This window comes from Boleophthalmus pectinirostris, unplaced genomic scaffold, assembly GCF_026225935.1.
Source record: "Boleophthalmus pectinirostris isolate CB_2022bp ecotype Guang Dong unplaced genomic scaffold, ASM2622593v1 HiC_scaffold_3, whole genome shotgun sequence".
Classification (NCBI taxonomy): Eukaryota; Metazoa; Chordata; class Actinopteri; order Gobiiformes; family Gobiidae; genus Boleophthalmus; species Boleophthalmus pectinirostris.
In genome coordinates, this window is record NW_026571299.1 from 28438339 (window position 1) to 28452051 (window position 13713).

General features: G+C 36.2%; 1 protein-coding gene across 1 annotated transcript in view; it reads left to right on the forward strand.

The window, feature by feature from the left end:
* The first annotated feature begins 8573 nt into the window (after positions 1–8573).
* The window catches only part of LOC110168407 (zinc finger protein 385A-like), a 46511-nt gene continuing 41371 nt past the window's right edge, over positions 8574–13713 (forward strand). The window contains exon 1 of the mRNA XM_055160176.1: positions 8574–8640. Within this exon, the coding sequence (XP_055016151.1) occupies positions 8631–8640 (10 nt within the window). The 5' untranslated portion in view covers positions 8574–8630. The remainder of the gene's footprint in view (positions 8641–13713) is intronic.

Genomic DNA, 13713 nt, shown 5'->3' on the forward strand with positions numbered 1-13713 from the left:
AGTTATTGCACTGATTTTGACATCAACAATATTTTAACTATTTATTATACTGTTTTATGCTGCTGATTCTGAACCTGTATACAGTGTTTAAATGTCTGTATTTTGAAACTGAAATGGCAAATACATTCTGATTGTGATTCCATAGTGTGTCTTTAATCCCATAATAAAAGCCTGAAGCCATTATTCACTCATAGCCGTGTAAATCATAAGCCTCTCTCAGGCCCTGTGTTGCGTGCCTGCGTCGTGCTGCACAGTTGTCACATATTAAGTGTCCCTCGACCCCAGCGCAGAATTAGCTGAAGGAATCTTGTGCACTTGTTTGCCACAACTCCCCAGAGGATAAAAACCAACCGACAAGCTATCACGGAAAACCACATGGGAGATACGAGTTTCAAATCTGGGTCTAAAATTTCCACAAGGATATTTTGAGATTTTTGAACAGATTTTTCCCAATTTCAAGTTTTCAATTTTAATTTTTAGAGAAGAGACAATGACTACTCTGTGTGTATGGCAGCAAAGATAAGAGAGCAACAAGATATTAATACGTATGTACTTTATCAATAGACATTTAACACATTTGGAATGTTGAGTAACTTCTAAATTTGACTTTAGCAACTTTCTGTAACCATGACTCCCTCGTCACCAATAGCTCTAGGAAACTTTAAAGTGTAGCAGGTGGTAGTAGCTGTAGTTGTACAAGCTTGTATAAGTATAATAAGTAAAATAATAGTAATGGATAGTAGGTTCTGTGGTAATTGTAGTAGCGTTTCTAAACAGACAATATAACATAATAGACAGTAACTCTTGCTCTATTTGCTGTATTTTGGGTCAAACTAGTTGTACATTTTGCTTTGTAGGCTATTTCTAACATAAAAGCTGTATACACATACTTTCACACTACTTTTTATTTCTTTTTGAGTGATAGTATTTTTGAAAAGTAAATTTTTGAGTACTTGAGTACTCCTCCAAGCTGACTACACATCAACATTGTGACAAAACGTTCGGAAATGTCAGTGTAAAAACGTCAACTGTGCGTCAGTGACTTCTGAAGACTTGAAGAGCTGCGGTGACCAATGTGGAGCTCCACGGGTGAGTCAAATATATTTTTATTACAGTACTGGGGATTCACTTTTGAACTCTTTTATGTGTAAAATGTTAACCAAAAGTGTATACATGCAGTAGTATGGATGTCTGGTAGTTCACTTTGCTTCTCTGTTCAGTGTAGTTGCCTGTGTGGCTTTTATACAGGGAATTTGTACAAGTTAATGATAACAACATTCACTCACTTACACATGGAGCTGGAAAGGATAAATTAGACCTCCAGTAAGTTACGGGACAATGTCTTGCAATCATTAACAGATGGTGCCCAGATGAACCAAAAAATCGAGTTTAGGAGTAATTCTTTCCAAATCTGCTTCTAAATACTATAAATAAAGCTACTAGTACTACTACTACGACTATTACTACTACTACTACTACTACTACTACTACAAAAACTATAATGCATTATTTAATTGCATTACAAAAATACTACAAAACACTATAAATAGAGCTACTACATCTACTACTACTACTACTAGTGCAGCTATTACTACTACTACTACAAAAAAAACAACTATAATGCATTATTGCATTCCAAAAAGACTACAAAAAATTCTATATCTGCAGCTACTAGTACTACTACTACTATTACTATTACAGCTACTACTACTACTACGACTACTACAAAAACTATAATGCATTATATAATTGCATTACAAAAATACTACAAAAAATACTATAACTACAGCTACTATTACAGCTACTACTACAGCTACTACCTCTACAGCTACAACCACTACTACTAGTACTACACCAACTACTACTTGATTTTTTTTTTGCAAAGCACCCAATTTAAAGCAACACCATGTAACTTACTGGAGATGGTATGATTTCATGGAAATAAAAGTTTAAAAATATTCTCTTGAACATTCTCCATAGGTATGTTTATATCATATACTGTGCATTATTATAAACAAGCAGGTGGAAGCCCTTCTCCAGGCCAAATAAGAGTCAGGTTTGTGGAGAGGCAAGCCTGCTCACAGTAAGGATACATGTTTTTATTGTAAGAAAAACATCCAAATGAAAAAACAAACAAACACAAAAACACAGCTTTTCTTTTTCCCATTTTTAGATAAAAAGTTTAATCACATTCTTCACACCTCATCGAAACTTCTGCACTGTAACTCTCCAATCTCATGTTCTTTGATCAGGTCCAATTGAAGTGAGTCTAAGCCCTGGCCAGTGTTTCCTCATTACTGCCATATTGTGCTTTGGAGCAGAGAGATTGTGACAGTAGCTTTGAAGTAGTCTGTCTTTGATGGATCTTATGGGGAAACACTCAGGCTAACGTCAGCGCTCACTAGCAGATGCTTCGACCTGCTCTGACCTTTGACCTTACACATACGTTAGTCAAAGAGAGTAACAAGGGAAGATGAAAGACAGGAAAGAGGGATTACAGTGTGAACCATGCAGGGAGCTGTCTACATGTATTAGGTTAAATGAAAAGTAGCTTGGACTTTTTCTTGACTTTGAGGAATGACTGAGAAAGAATCTTTTAAAGTTGCACTATGTAACCTTTCCAGTAGGTGGTCTACTCATGACTTGTTTCCATGGCGATCTTATTGTTTTGTCTGTAATGTTCCACAGTATGGGAATGAGAGTTAAACATTTCTAATAATCAATAATCACCTTGTGTCATTTTAATTGTTGCAGAAATTTGATTATTTTTTGTTTTAAAAAGTTGTATTTTTAAAAGTCCTTATTGTTTATTTTTATTTAAATTTTGATTTGTTTTCATAAGATCGAAATTTAAATTGAAAATTATGAAAAAAAGAATAATTTTTCACCCAGCTCTTATATGTATATGAACAAAATATTAAAATAAATCTGGAGCCACAGACTGATAAATATATGTATAACTTTAAAATCATTCCTTGGCATTTTCTTAAGATTACATTTATTTATTTATTTATTTATTCCTGCCATGCACTGATCTCTCCATGCTTTGAGCAATAAATGCCTCGTACTCATCTTTACTCATTGTGTACTCTTGTGAGCTTAGAAATCACCCAGATAATATTTTACAAACATTTTCCATGTGTTGTTTACAAGTCTTACAAAACTATTTTAAATCCCTATATCCCATTCACAAATATCCAACTTCTCCCACCTCTCTTCACTCTCTCTTTAGAACGTGTCTAGTTTTACCCATAACTGCCAGGTTTGTCCATAAAAGTTTACAGTGTTTTTCTAACCCAATATGCAGCGACATTACCCGAGTATTTATGAGTGTTTTTAGAGGCAGGGCTGAAGATATTTTTAGCTCTAGAGTGGATCAGGATCACTGTCCAAGGAACTTATTTTAACCCCAGGGACACAGCTGCCTCGTGTGGGGAGATTTATAGAGCAAGACGGATACAAGCTGTTAGCTCTGTACAGTGTGGAGGATCACACGAGGAAGACATTATTGGCTGATTTCACAGGAGATTGATGTGAGGTCCCTTTCTCGAAATGGGAAAGGAGCAGAATGTATAGTTTACTTTATCTAATTTTGTCAATACATAATAATCATATATACATTTATCAGTACACAGTGGCTGAAAAAAGTCACACAAATAGGATTACACTGGACCTTTTCTGAATAGCCTTATAGCTCCTGCAGCCTTGGAACAGTTTGACTGAAACAAGGCTGCCAATCTGCACCATCGGCTCCTCCAACTACCACTCACTCACCACATACACAGTTTTAGAATGCTGATCTATATCAGCATTCTATGGGAGAATACTATGAGAGCATAAGCTTACACTGTACTAGTATAATACTTAATGACAAATTGAAAGCAGAATATAATTAGAAAATGTCGGACAATCAAGAGTAACTTTCAAAGATACAGATACAAAATTGTAGTAAACATCAGTTCTTTTTTAAATACACTATACACAGTTTTTATATTTATTTTGTATGTGTCTTACACATACACATTTCCATTAAATAAGCATTCACATTTTTCAGTATATTCTTCACAGTTGTTTTTGTATCAGGCTTCCTGTCCTCCTTACCTGTCCTGGAGGAATCCCCCCTTCAACTCACGCCCCCCTTCCCCAGCAGAGGCAGCACATATGTGGGGTGGATGTCACCGGACTCCCCTGGTCCTGTTTCAGTTTCCCAGAGCGACATCTATTAAAGTCCTGCTCCTCCAAAGTTGACAGCCACATTAGCACCTGAGCTATTTTACTCAACAATGCACCCCAATGTATTATTCACCCAGAGTCTACTAATGAGGAAACCCTACACCTGTATACACCTACATGTACTGGCCTGGAGAATACATGGGAAAAGGGCCAAGCAGGAGTAGACATCAAGTATATGAGGATGGCTTTGACAATGTTATTTAAATATTTCAAGCTGTCTGTCTGGGAACCATTTTAAAACTATTTTCCCCTATGAATTTTTAATGACTGAGGATTTTAAAGAATTAGATTTCTACTGTCTTAAATACATGAAAAAACAGAGCTAATTCATTTAAAATGCAATGGTCCAAACTATTAAACTATTTACTCCAAACTACTTAAATTCCACACTTTCTTCATGTATTCCAAGCATTGTAATTATTCACAGTGTTGAGTTTATAAGGGTCTTTTTACAGTTTTTAGAGGCCAGAGCTTTGTTTTGCAGTCACGGTAATGCTAACAACAATTAGCATCCTGATTCTTGGACCAAAAAACAAAAACACACAATGCTTAAACCTTAAAACATGCTTTTTTTTTTTTTTTTAAGTGAATGGGCTCACCTCTCCACAGATCCAACCTGTAACTTAACTTAATGCTGTCACTTGCTTGTCCCCACAGATAAATTTAAAGTTCCTATATGACACAAAACTGACTCTTATGAGCTTTAAGCCATGTTATAATGATGTTACCTCCTCATAAAAATACTTAAAATTGTGTTATGTTTCATTCATATGTCTGAGTAATCCTTCTGTTCCACCTTGTGTGTTTTGGGAGTTTTCATGTTAACAGCTCCTTTTAATTTTAGTTCAGTATAGATGGCCATTTCCAGGGCTGAAATTATTCAAATTATATTTGTTTTCAATTTGAGTGAATAACTCAGCCTAAATATGCAGGGTGTGTGTTAAACATGTGTGAAGGAAAACAAAACATAACTCTTGGTATGTTTCTGATGAGGACACAACAATAATATAGGCTTTAAATTCAGCTTGATTTTGTATGATAGTTTGTTGTTGATGTTATAAAGGAAGTCACCAAAGTGGAGATCTTAATGAGAGTTTCCCATTGGAGTTTGACATTTGTTTACATGTGTGACCCTCCCAGAATAGACGCATATGTTGATTATGTGATGCCATAAAACTCTATAGGCTACTTTACAACACGGCTGGAGGAGAGGGGAAATATGATGCTTAAGATTGAAACATCTTGGTTTGTAGTTAAGATATCTTCAATTAATGTGGCTGTTACTCACATGAAACAAAACTGATACAATGTTTTAAAGTCAGTTCCTCCTTTATAAGCTGTTTTTTAATCAGCCTTACCCACATACCCAATGGCAACAGACTTGCATATTTTAGTTCTGACAAAACCTGAAGAATGGGTCAAATGCAAAGTACAAAATTTACCATTGGGTTTTAAAAATTATACCTTAGCCTTAATAGCTATTGTGGGGATGACTTTTCAAAATCCTTCTAAATCTCACATCATGAAATATTTACTGTGGGTCTAGTTCACAGTTAAAATGTCTGTCCATCTTTCACTTTTGTTCTCTTTAGTTTTATTCTCAGTTTGACCACATCCCTCCTCCCCTTTCATCCCCCCTTCTCCTCTGCACTGCCGCTCTGCACCTGTCAGCCTCACTTTGTCCATGTTACCTCTGGAGTCTGTCTGGAATAGCAAAGACTTAAATCTGCTTAAAGTTCTCCTTTCAAGTGTAACTGTGCAAGTACTGAGTAAAGTAGTGTTTCTGTGTAGGCCTATGTTCGTATCATCACACCATTCAAATCATTTTTCAGTTTATTCATGATCATCTGTTTTTTTTCTCCCATTTGTGCCCATGTAGTTTTTAGCTTGTATAGAATTAAATATTAATTTATTCATTCATGCATTTGTACCAACAATCAATGCACTCATATTAAAAGCAGCTCTTTGGTATGTGAGGACCAAAGAAATAACACAACAGCTCAAATGTAAAAATCCTATAGTTTCACAGTAAAATAATAGAAAATGTGCGACAAAATAATAATAGCGATGGAATGAGACACAAATTCCACTAAGGACATGATATAATCCCACCCTACTAATTGCCAGTAAGAAAATGAAATTAATTTAATTAGATTAGAAATTGAATGAATCATTACATTTGTATGAAAATAGTAGTGAGTGAATATTGCATTGCCAATTAAGGAGCAGAATGGTTCACTTCTCCAAGTCATTTTATCAGACACAAGTATTCATTTCCATTGGTGAAAGAAGTACTACATTTTGTTATTTAAGTAAAAATACCCATATCAGACAAAAATAAGTAACTTTTTATTTATATAGCGCTTTTTCACAGACATATGTCACAAAGACACTTTACAGAGCATTTCAGAGTCATTATTCTTTCTCTCCACACCCAGTGGTGGTAAGATATCACTGGGTGTAGCCACATCTGCCCTGGGGCATGCTGACAGAAGTACGGCTAATTTGCGCCATCAGTCCCTCTGACCACCACCATCACTCACGCACACACCACTTTCATACTAGGCAATGTGGGTGAAGTTTCTTGCTTAAGGACACAACAACAGTTCTGCGACTGGCACCCCCCCGTGGCACCTGTTTTTCCCAGCGGTCTCCCATCCAAGTACTAACCAGGCCTGGCGCTGCTTAGCTTCTGAGATCTGACGAGATCAGGCTCTGACAAGCTGGTATGACCCCTCAAATACTCAAGTAAAAGTATCACATGAAATAGTCTACTTAAGTAAAAGTATTAAAGTACCCATATAAAAATCTACTTAATGAGTAAAAAGTAAAAGAGTATAACGTGCAAATTTTGAGATCCAACAATGCTTCAAATTTTTTGATTTTGATATAGATGTGTGCTGAATTTTGTTCAACAGAAATAATTAAATCAGTCTTTTTATTCTAGCTGTTTTTATTTGTTGTTACATTTCTGTTTGTTCAAATTATGAACATTATGAACAAAATCAACCCTCAGCCTATTCAGCAAGTCTTAAACAGTAATAAAAACTTTTACTTTTAGTCCTGTTCAAACATGCAGTGGAGTAGAAAGTACAGATATCTGCTCTTAAATGTAGTGAAGTAAAAGTATCCACTTAAAATGTATTTAAGTAAAGTACCAATACCTAAAATGTTTACTTAAGTACAGTACTTTGTTGCGTTCCACCACTGTTCATATCTGGTTTGTGCTTTGGTCAGTATTTATGTCTCTATAGTTAGATTTGGCTATTCAAAACACCACAAAAAATCATGTTATCGATTCACCAGTTCATAATACAATATATAGCAACTGCACTGAAGACAAGTCTACTATACAGCTATAATCTATGACACCCATGGATCTTTATGACATTTTAAATCTCAGTATTGATCTACCTCAGTGTAAGCATGAAACACATGGCAGTTTAAGCAAAATATCCTATGGACATGATGTGATGGCGATTGCTGCATTGATACAAAAGGACAATAGGGTTTAGTCAATACAACGCGGTGAAGGAGAGAGAACTGGGGCTCCACTGACAGAAGCATTATAATCATCAGCGAATCCAGGGGAGCGCACGCATTGGACAACTCCTCCACCAATCAGGACGCAGAAATGCAAGGTGCCTTTAGGTTATACTCAACCCCAAAATACATGACAGAGAGAAGGAGGAGAAAAAGAAGGAAGAAGGAGGGAGAGAGGATGAGTGAGAAGAAGAGGAGAGAGAAAGGGAGGAGATAGGAAAAAGAGAAAGAGGAGAGACAGGGAAGAGACAGAAAAAGAGAGAAGAGGAGAAACGAGGAGAGCAAAAGGTAGCAGAGAGAGATTAGAGAGGGAGGGGAGAGAGAAAGACAGAAGAGAGAGAGGAGGGGGGAGAGAGAAAGGATAGCTGAGAGAGGAAAGGCGATGGGGGGGTGAAAGAGGAGAGAGAGAGAGAAAGAAAGAGAAGACAGCTGAAAGAGGAGAGGAGAGTGAGGCATTAGAGTGTGTGTGTGTGTGAGAGAGAGAGAGAGAGGAGAGAGGGAGGGAAGAGCTAGGAGAGAGAAAGAGAGAGAGGAGGGGGTGTGCTGCTCGCAAAGAGGTCTCCTGGCTGTAGTCTCTGGTGCTTCCTCGAATGTGAAAATAGCTGGGAATAAATTAGCCTCACACCAGATTGAGTGTCCAGTGCGTATACAGTGAGAGAAGGGGCTGCCACTGCAACTACTGTGTGACGGAGAGGAGGACGTTTAAACAAGGAATCGAGCAGGAAACGACATGAGGAGTGAGGATCGGATTTGGACAGTTTTGTAAAAGAGGTTCAGGTTTTGACTAGAGAGGCTGCTCTGTTTGAAGGAGATAAGATAAGAAGCAGGAGACAGAAGAGTGGGACGATTTCAACATGCTTTTAGGTAAGATTTGATCACTCACTTCATTTTTATGACTGACTTAAACTTATGCACCTGCTTATCTCTGCTTATATCTATCACCTTGTAAACGTTGTTAAAGGTGCACAATGCAACTTTTCTCATAGAGGGATTACTATCTCTGTGTCTCCATGGAGATGTTATTGCTTTGTCTGGAATATTTTACAGTATACCTTTAAACTGATCTTTCACTCAATCAATTACGTCTGTTTTTATTGCACCAAATATCATGAATTCTACTGTGTATGGGGTCGCCTCTCCATAGATGACCTCATGGAGGTAGATAAGTTTAATGCCATATTGCGGAACATTCCAGGCATAGCAAAAGCACCTGCTTGAAAACAAGAAGGAGGCAGAACCGACATCAGAAATGTTACATGGCACAGCTATGTATATTATATATATATATATATATATATATATATATATTATACAGTATGTGTATGTATATATATATTTATATATATTTTATACAGTATGTGTATATATATATATATATATATATATATATATATATATATATATATATATATATATATTTTGTATTATTCAGTCATCATCATTGTTTTTATTGCAATTTTTCAATGACCTTGTATTGAACAAATCATTACAGAACAAAAAACAACAACAACAGCAACAACAACAACAGTGGACATGAACAGAATTTACAAAGTAACACTTCCACTGTTAAGAGAGTTTAGACAGTTGCAGACACTACATTTGCTCTTGGGACATTTTAAATTGTTTTCTACATTATCATTGTAAAAGTGTCATTAAGAGTCTGCTGCACACTGATATAATTAAGCAGTTGATGTATCTTGCAAGTTAATGATTTTGAATGTTATAATCACATTAAATGCTAAGTTCAAGATTAAAATGTGGACTACATATACATATATTGATAAAATAATAATACATGTAGTGCAGCATTAACACAAACTTTTGTCTAAATACATTACCAATTACATACTAATTAATGCTTAATTACACATGCAGTTAGTTTGTTATCAAAACTGACAACTTAGCTTAGTCGTCTATCTAGTTTTTAGATTTAGAACAAAGCTGGAACCACTTTATAAGTACACATTATTTAGCCTTAATAAAGCATGAACAAAGATTTCATTCATAATGAACAAACAGAATGATTCAGGCTTAGGAACTACAAATTAAGGATTTAGGGTTAGGTGTTAAAGTATTAAAGGGGCTCTGCATGATTATTACTGTTAAAAATAAGAAACTTATCTCATTTTATGCATTCCGAATTGGTAAAGCTGACAATAACTAGCATGCTAATGTGCACTTTCTGATGACAATGAACAATGAAATGATTTCTAATTAGATGCAGACAACACAGCAGACTTATTTGACCTCAAAAGCTGCTTATATAATATGCCTGTACTGAGGCAAGACACATTTTGGTCAAAAGAGTGGCTCTTTAATTAAGTTACCTAGTTATTAAGTATGAATCATTATTAATAAACTATTTGTTTTTATGAATTAAGTTTTTGTTCATGCTTTATTAAAGGTCCTATATTATGAAAAATTGACTTTTGTGAGCTCTAAGCCATGTTATAATACTGTTACCTCATCAAAAACATACCTGGAGTTGTCTTTCTTTCATTCACATGTGTTTTAGTAATCCTTTATTATTAGTCTGTCTACATCTCCAAACTTCAAAATTTCCAACCTTGTGATGTCATGCAGCAGCAGGTTTCAAGTTAACAGCTCCTTTTACCTTTAGTTCAGTAGAGATGGACCATTCCAGGGCTGAAATTATCCAAACATTGTAGTGAAAGTGTATGGGGTTTAAAAACACAGTGGGTGTTCCACTGTGTTTTCCACCACATGACATCATAAAGTGAAGGACTGTTTTCAATTTGAGAAAAGAACTCAGCCTAAAGATGCAAGCTTTGTATTAAACATGTGTGAATGAGACAGAACACAACAACAGGTATGTTTTTGATGAGGAAACGACATTATAACATAAACCAGAAAATAGCGTAATATGAGCCTTTTAAAGCTACTAAAAGCATAGTTATTATAGAATGTTGCAAATGAGCAGTCTGCCAATAAAACTGCAGAAACATCATTTATACATACCAGCCTGACATGAGCTTGTCATTTACAGCTTAAACATTAATGCAAATGTTTAAAAGTTAATACGGGTTGTAAATGTAAGATTCATTCTCACAGTAAATAATGAATTAGGTCTAAAAATAGCTTGAGTGGCCACTTAGTTAGACCTTAAACCTAATAAAGTGTTGCCTTTCTGTTACGTCACGCCAATCTGCCCATTATCCCCTGGCTTACAGCACCACAGATCTGCAGCTCAGGGGGTATTTTCTTATTTGAGGTCTATTATTTGTAAACCCAGGAGATGGCTGGTGGTTGTGGGTGCAAATCCTGAGAGCATCAGTTTCTAAAAAAAAACTCCAGGCCAACCCATGCCACGTTTAAAATAAAGGATTAAACCTGGACGAAAGATTGAACTAGAGCCAGATTTTTTCCCTTTCTCATAGTCAGGGCTCTATAGGACTACGTCAAACCAAACAATACCAGGACTAAGCTAAGACTGAAATGAGACTAAACCAGGACAAAACCAGCTCTAAACCAGGACTGAACCAGGACTAAACTAGAACTATACTAGCACTAAATCAAGGCTAAACCAGGACTGAACCAGGACTAAAGTTTAAACTAGAGCCAGACTTTCTTGTTCTTTTTCATACTCAGGGACTAATTCAAACCAAACTACACCAGGACTAAAATTGGGGGGAAAAAAACAGTACTAGACTACATAAGAAATAACAAACCTGTGCCAAACCAATTCTAAACCAGGACTAAACAAGAACTAAACCAATAGTACATAACATCAGGACTAAATCAGGACTAAACCAGAACTAAATCCTTGTACCCAAAAATCAGCACATTACAAAAACCAAAGCAATGTAAAGCATGTACATGATGCAGTTAAAAGACACATTTAACATAATAATATAATAACATTTAGCATAAAATATTCAACTGGAAGAAGGTGACTTAATATATTTAAATAGGGTCATCAAAAAAGCCACGTATGAACCCTATTAACTCCTGGGTCGCTACTGTTAAATAAATCAAAAATAGTGTGAGAATTACTGGGAAAGAAAACCCAAGTAGTTTGAATCTTAAAATCTCCATTTGTTTACTACTAAGCTAAGTGGATTTTTTTTATGATGTGACGACACAATCTGGGGCTCTGTAGTCTATCTCCAGTCTATGTATAGTGATGTCATCTGAACCCTGTAATATGAAAATGATGCACACAAGGCAGTGGGCTGAGGTGACCCCTAAGAAAGAGACGCATAATGACCGGAGACATTGATCCATCTCCTTCAGTTCCGATTCCGGTGCTTTGACATTGGATATCTGGAGATTTCCGATATCAGTCAATACCAGAGTCTCAATATAGCATCTGCTTTCTTAAAAGACAATTAACAAAACAATATTGCTTTGTACAACAAGAATTCAATTGCGGAATTAAATACTCTGATGACATCAATATAGAGGCCTAATATATCAGATGTATCAATACCTGATTAAGATAATATTTCTGTGTATAGACATGTATACCTAATAAAGTGGCCACAATAGATTTAACCTGCTTTCTTCCATGGATATGTTATGACTTTACCTGGAATGTTCCACAGTATTAGCCAGGGGTGTCAAACTCAAATTCACAGAGGGCAAAAATTAAAAACGGTTACTAAGTCGTTAGCCAAACTAAATATTTATTGAAAATTTTCAACAACATCTGCATGTTATTTCTTCTTTTGAGATATGTAATATTAAACCTTTTCTTACTAAAAACAAATGTTTAATAATAGTTTAGCTTAAACATTGAATCCAGAACAATCATAATATAAAATACTAACAACATTTTAAATAAATACTATCTCTATAGTCTATCTGTAGCCGATGGGCCAGCTCTAATACATATTTGATATGATCTCGCGGGCCAAATATAATTATATCACGGGCCAAATTTGGCCCCTGGGCCTGAGATTGACATGTCTGACCTGGTGCCTCTGCTAAATTTCATTTCTCTCCAGCGACTAGGTCAGGAATCAAAATACAATAGACGGTTCGCAAAAATCCCAGTGCATGTGCAAGTTTGGGCACCAGTCAGTCAGCGAAGAGCCATATATTCAGTGTTGTCAACGATTCCCGAGATCAAAGATTTAAAACCGGAACAAAGAGAATGTTTGGTGAATTTTATCAAGGGAAAAGACCTTATTGCCCTTCTTCCTGCGGGATTTGGGAAAAGCTTAATATACCGGTTATCCCCGCTAGCGGTGCATTACATATGTCACGGCCAAATAGCAGCGATTGGTTAAATGATAAAAAGTACCTGCCTACCATCGAGCAAACGAACTCTAAGGCTACGAGGTCAGACGGATTGTATGAAGTGAAACGAAATAAAACCGGCTGATGAATTAGGCTAATTAAACTTACCAATCTTACAACGTATTGAATTGCATGTGGTTTATTGCTAAAAATTACTGTGACTGGACTCCACAGATCTGACCTGTAACTTTGCCTGGTGATGCCAAATGCTTGTCCATGGAAAGTTTAATGTCATCCAGGCAAGGCAATGACACCTCCGTGGAGACAAGCAGTGACAGACTCCAGAAATATTACATAGTGCATCTCCATCCACACATACCAATGCATCTGCCGTCTAGTATTCCCTCGATAAAAGTCTATGTACTTTTAAGACCTCCTGATTCATTTGATTAGCTATGGTTGCCTTTGGTGAAGCTCAGTACATGTTTACCCTCTTCATTTGGTGCGTGTTCGCTCTTAGCTTAGCCTGCTGTTTCTTGTGATGGGGAGGTTAGCCTGATCTGCTGTTAATCCACCTTCTGGACTCTACCATACGCAATGTTATATGATCTCGGCCCTATTAGTTTCAATAAGATTTGCACGTCACCAAAATAGTGTTGTGTTTATTAGCCATATGTCCTGGATTCAAAGTGCCTTATATAATATTTGAGTTCTTCTCTCAAACTGAAAAGACTC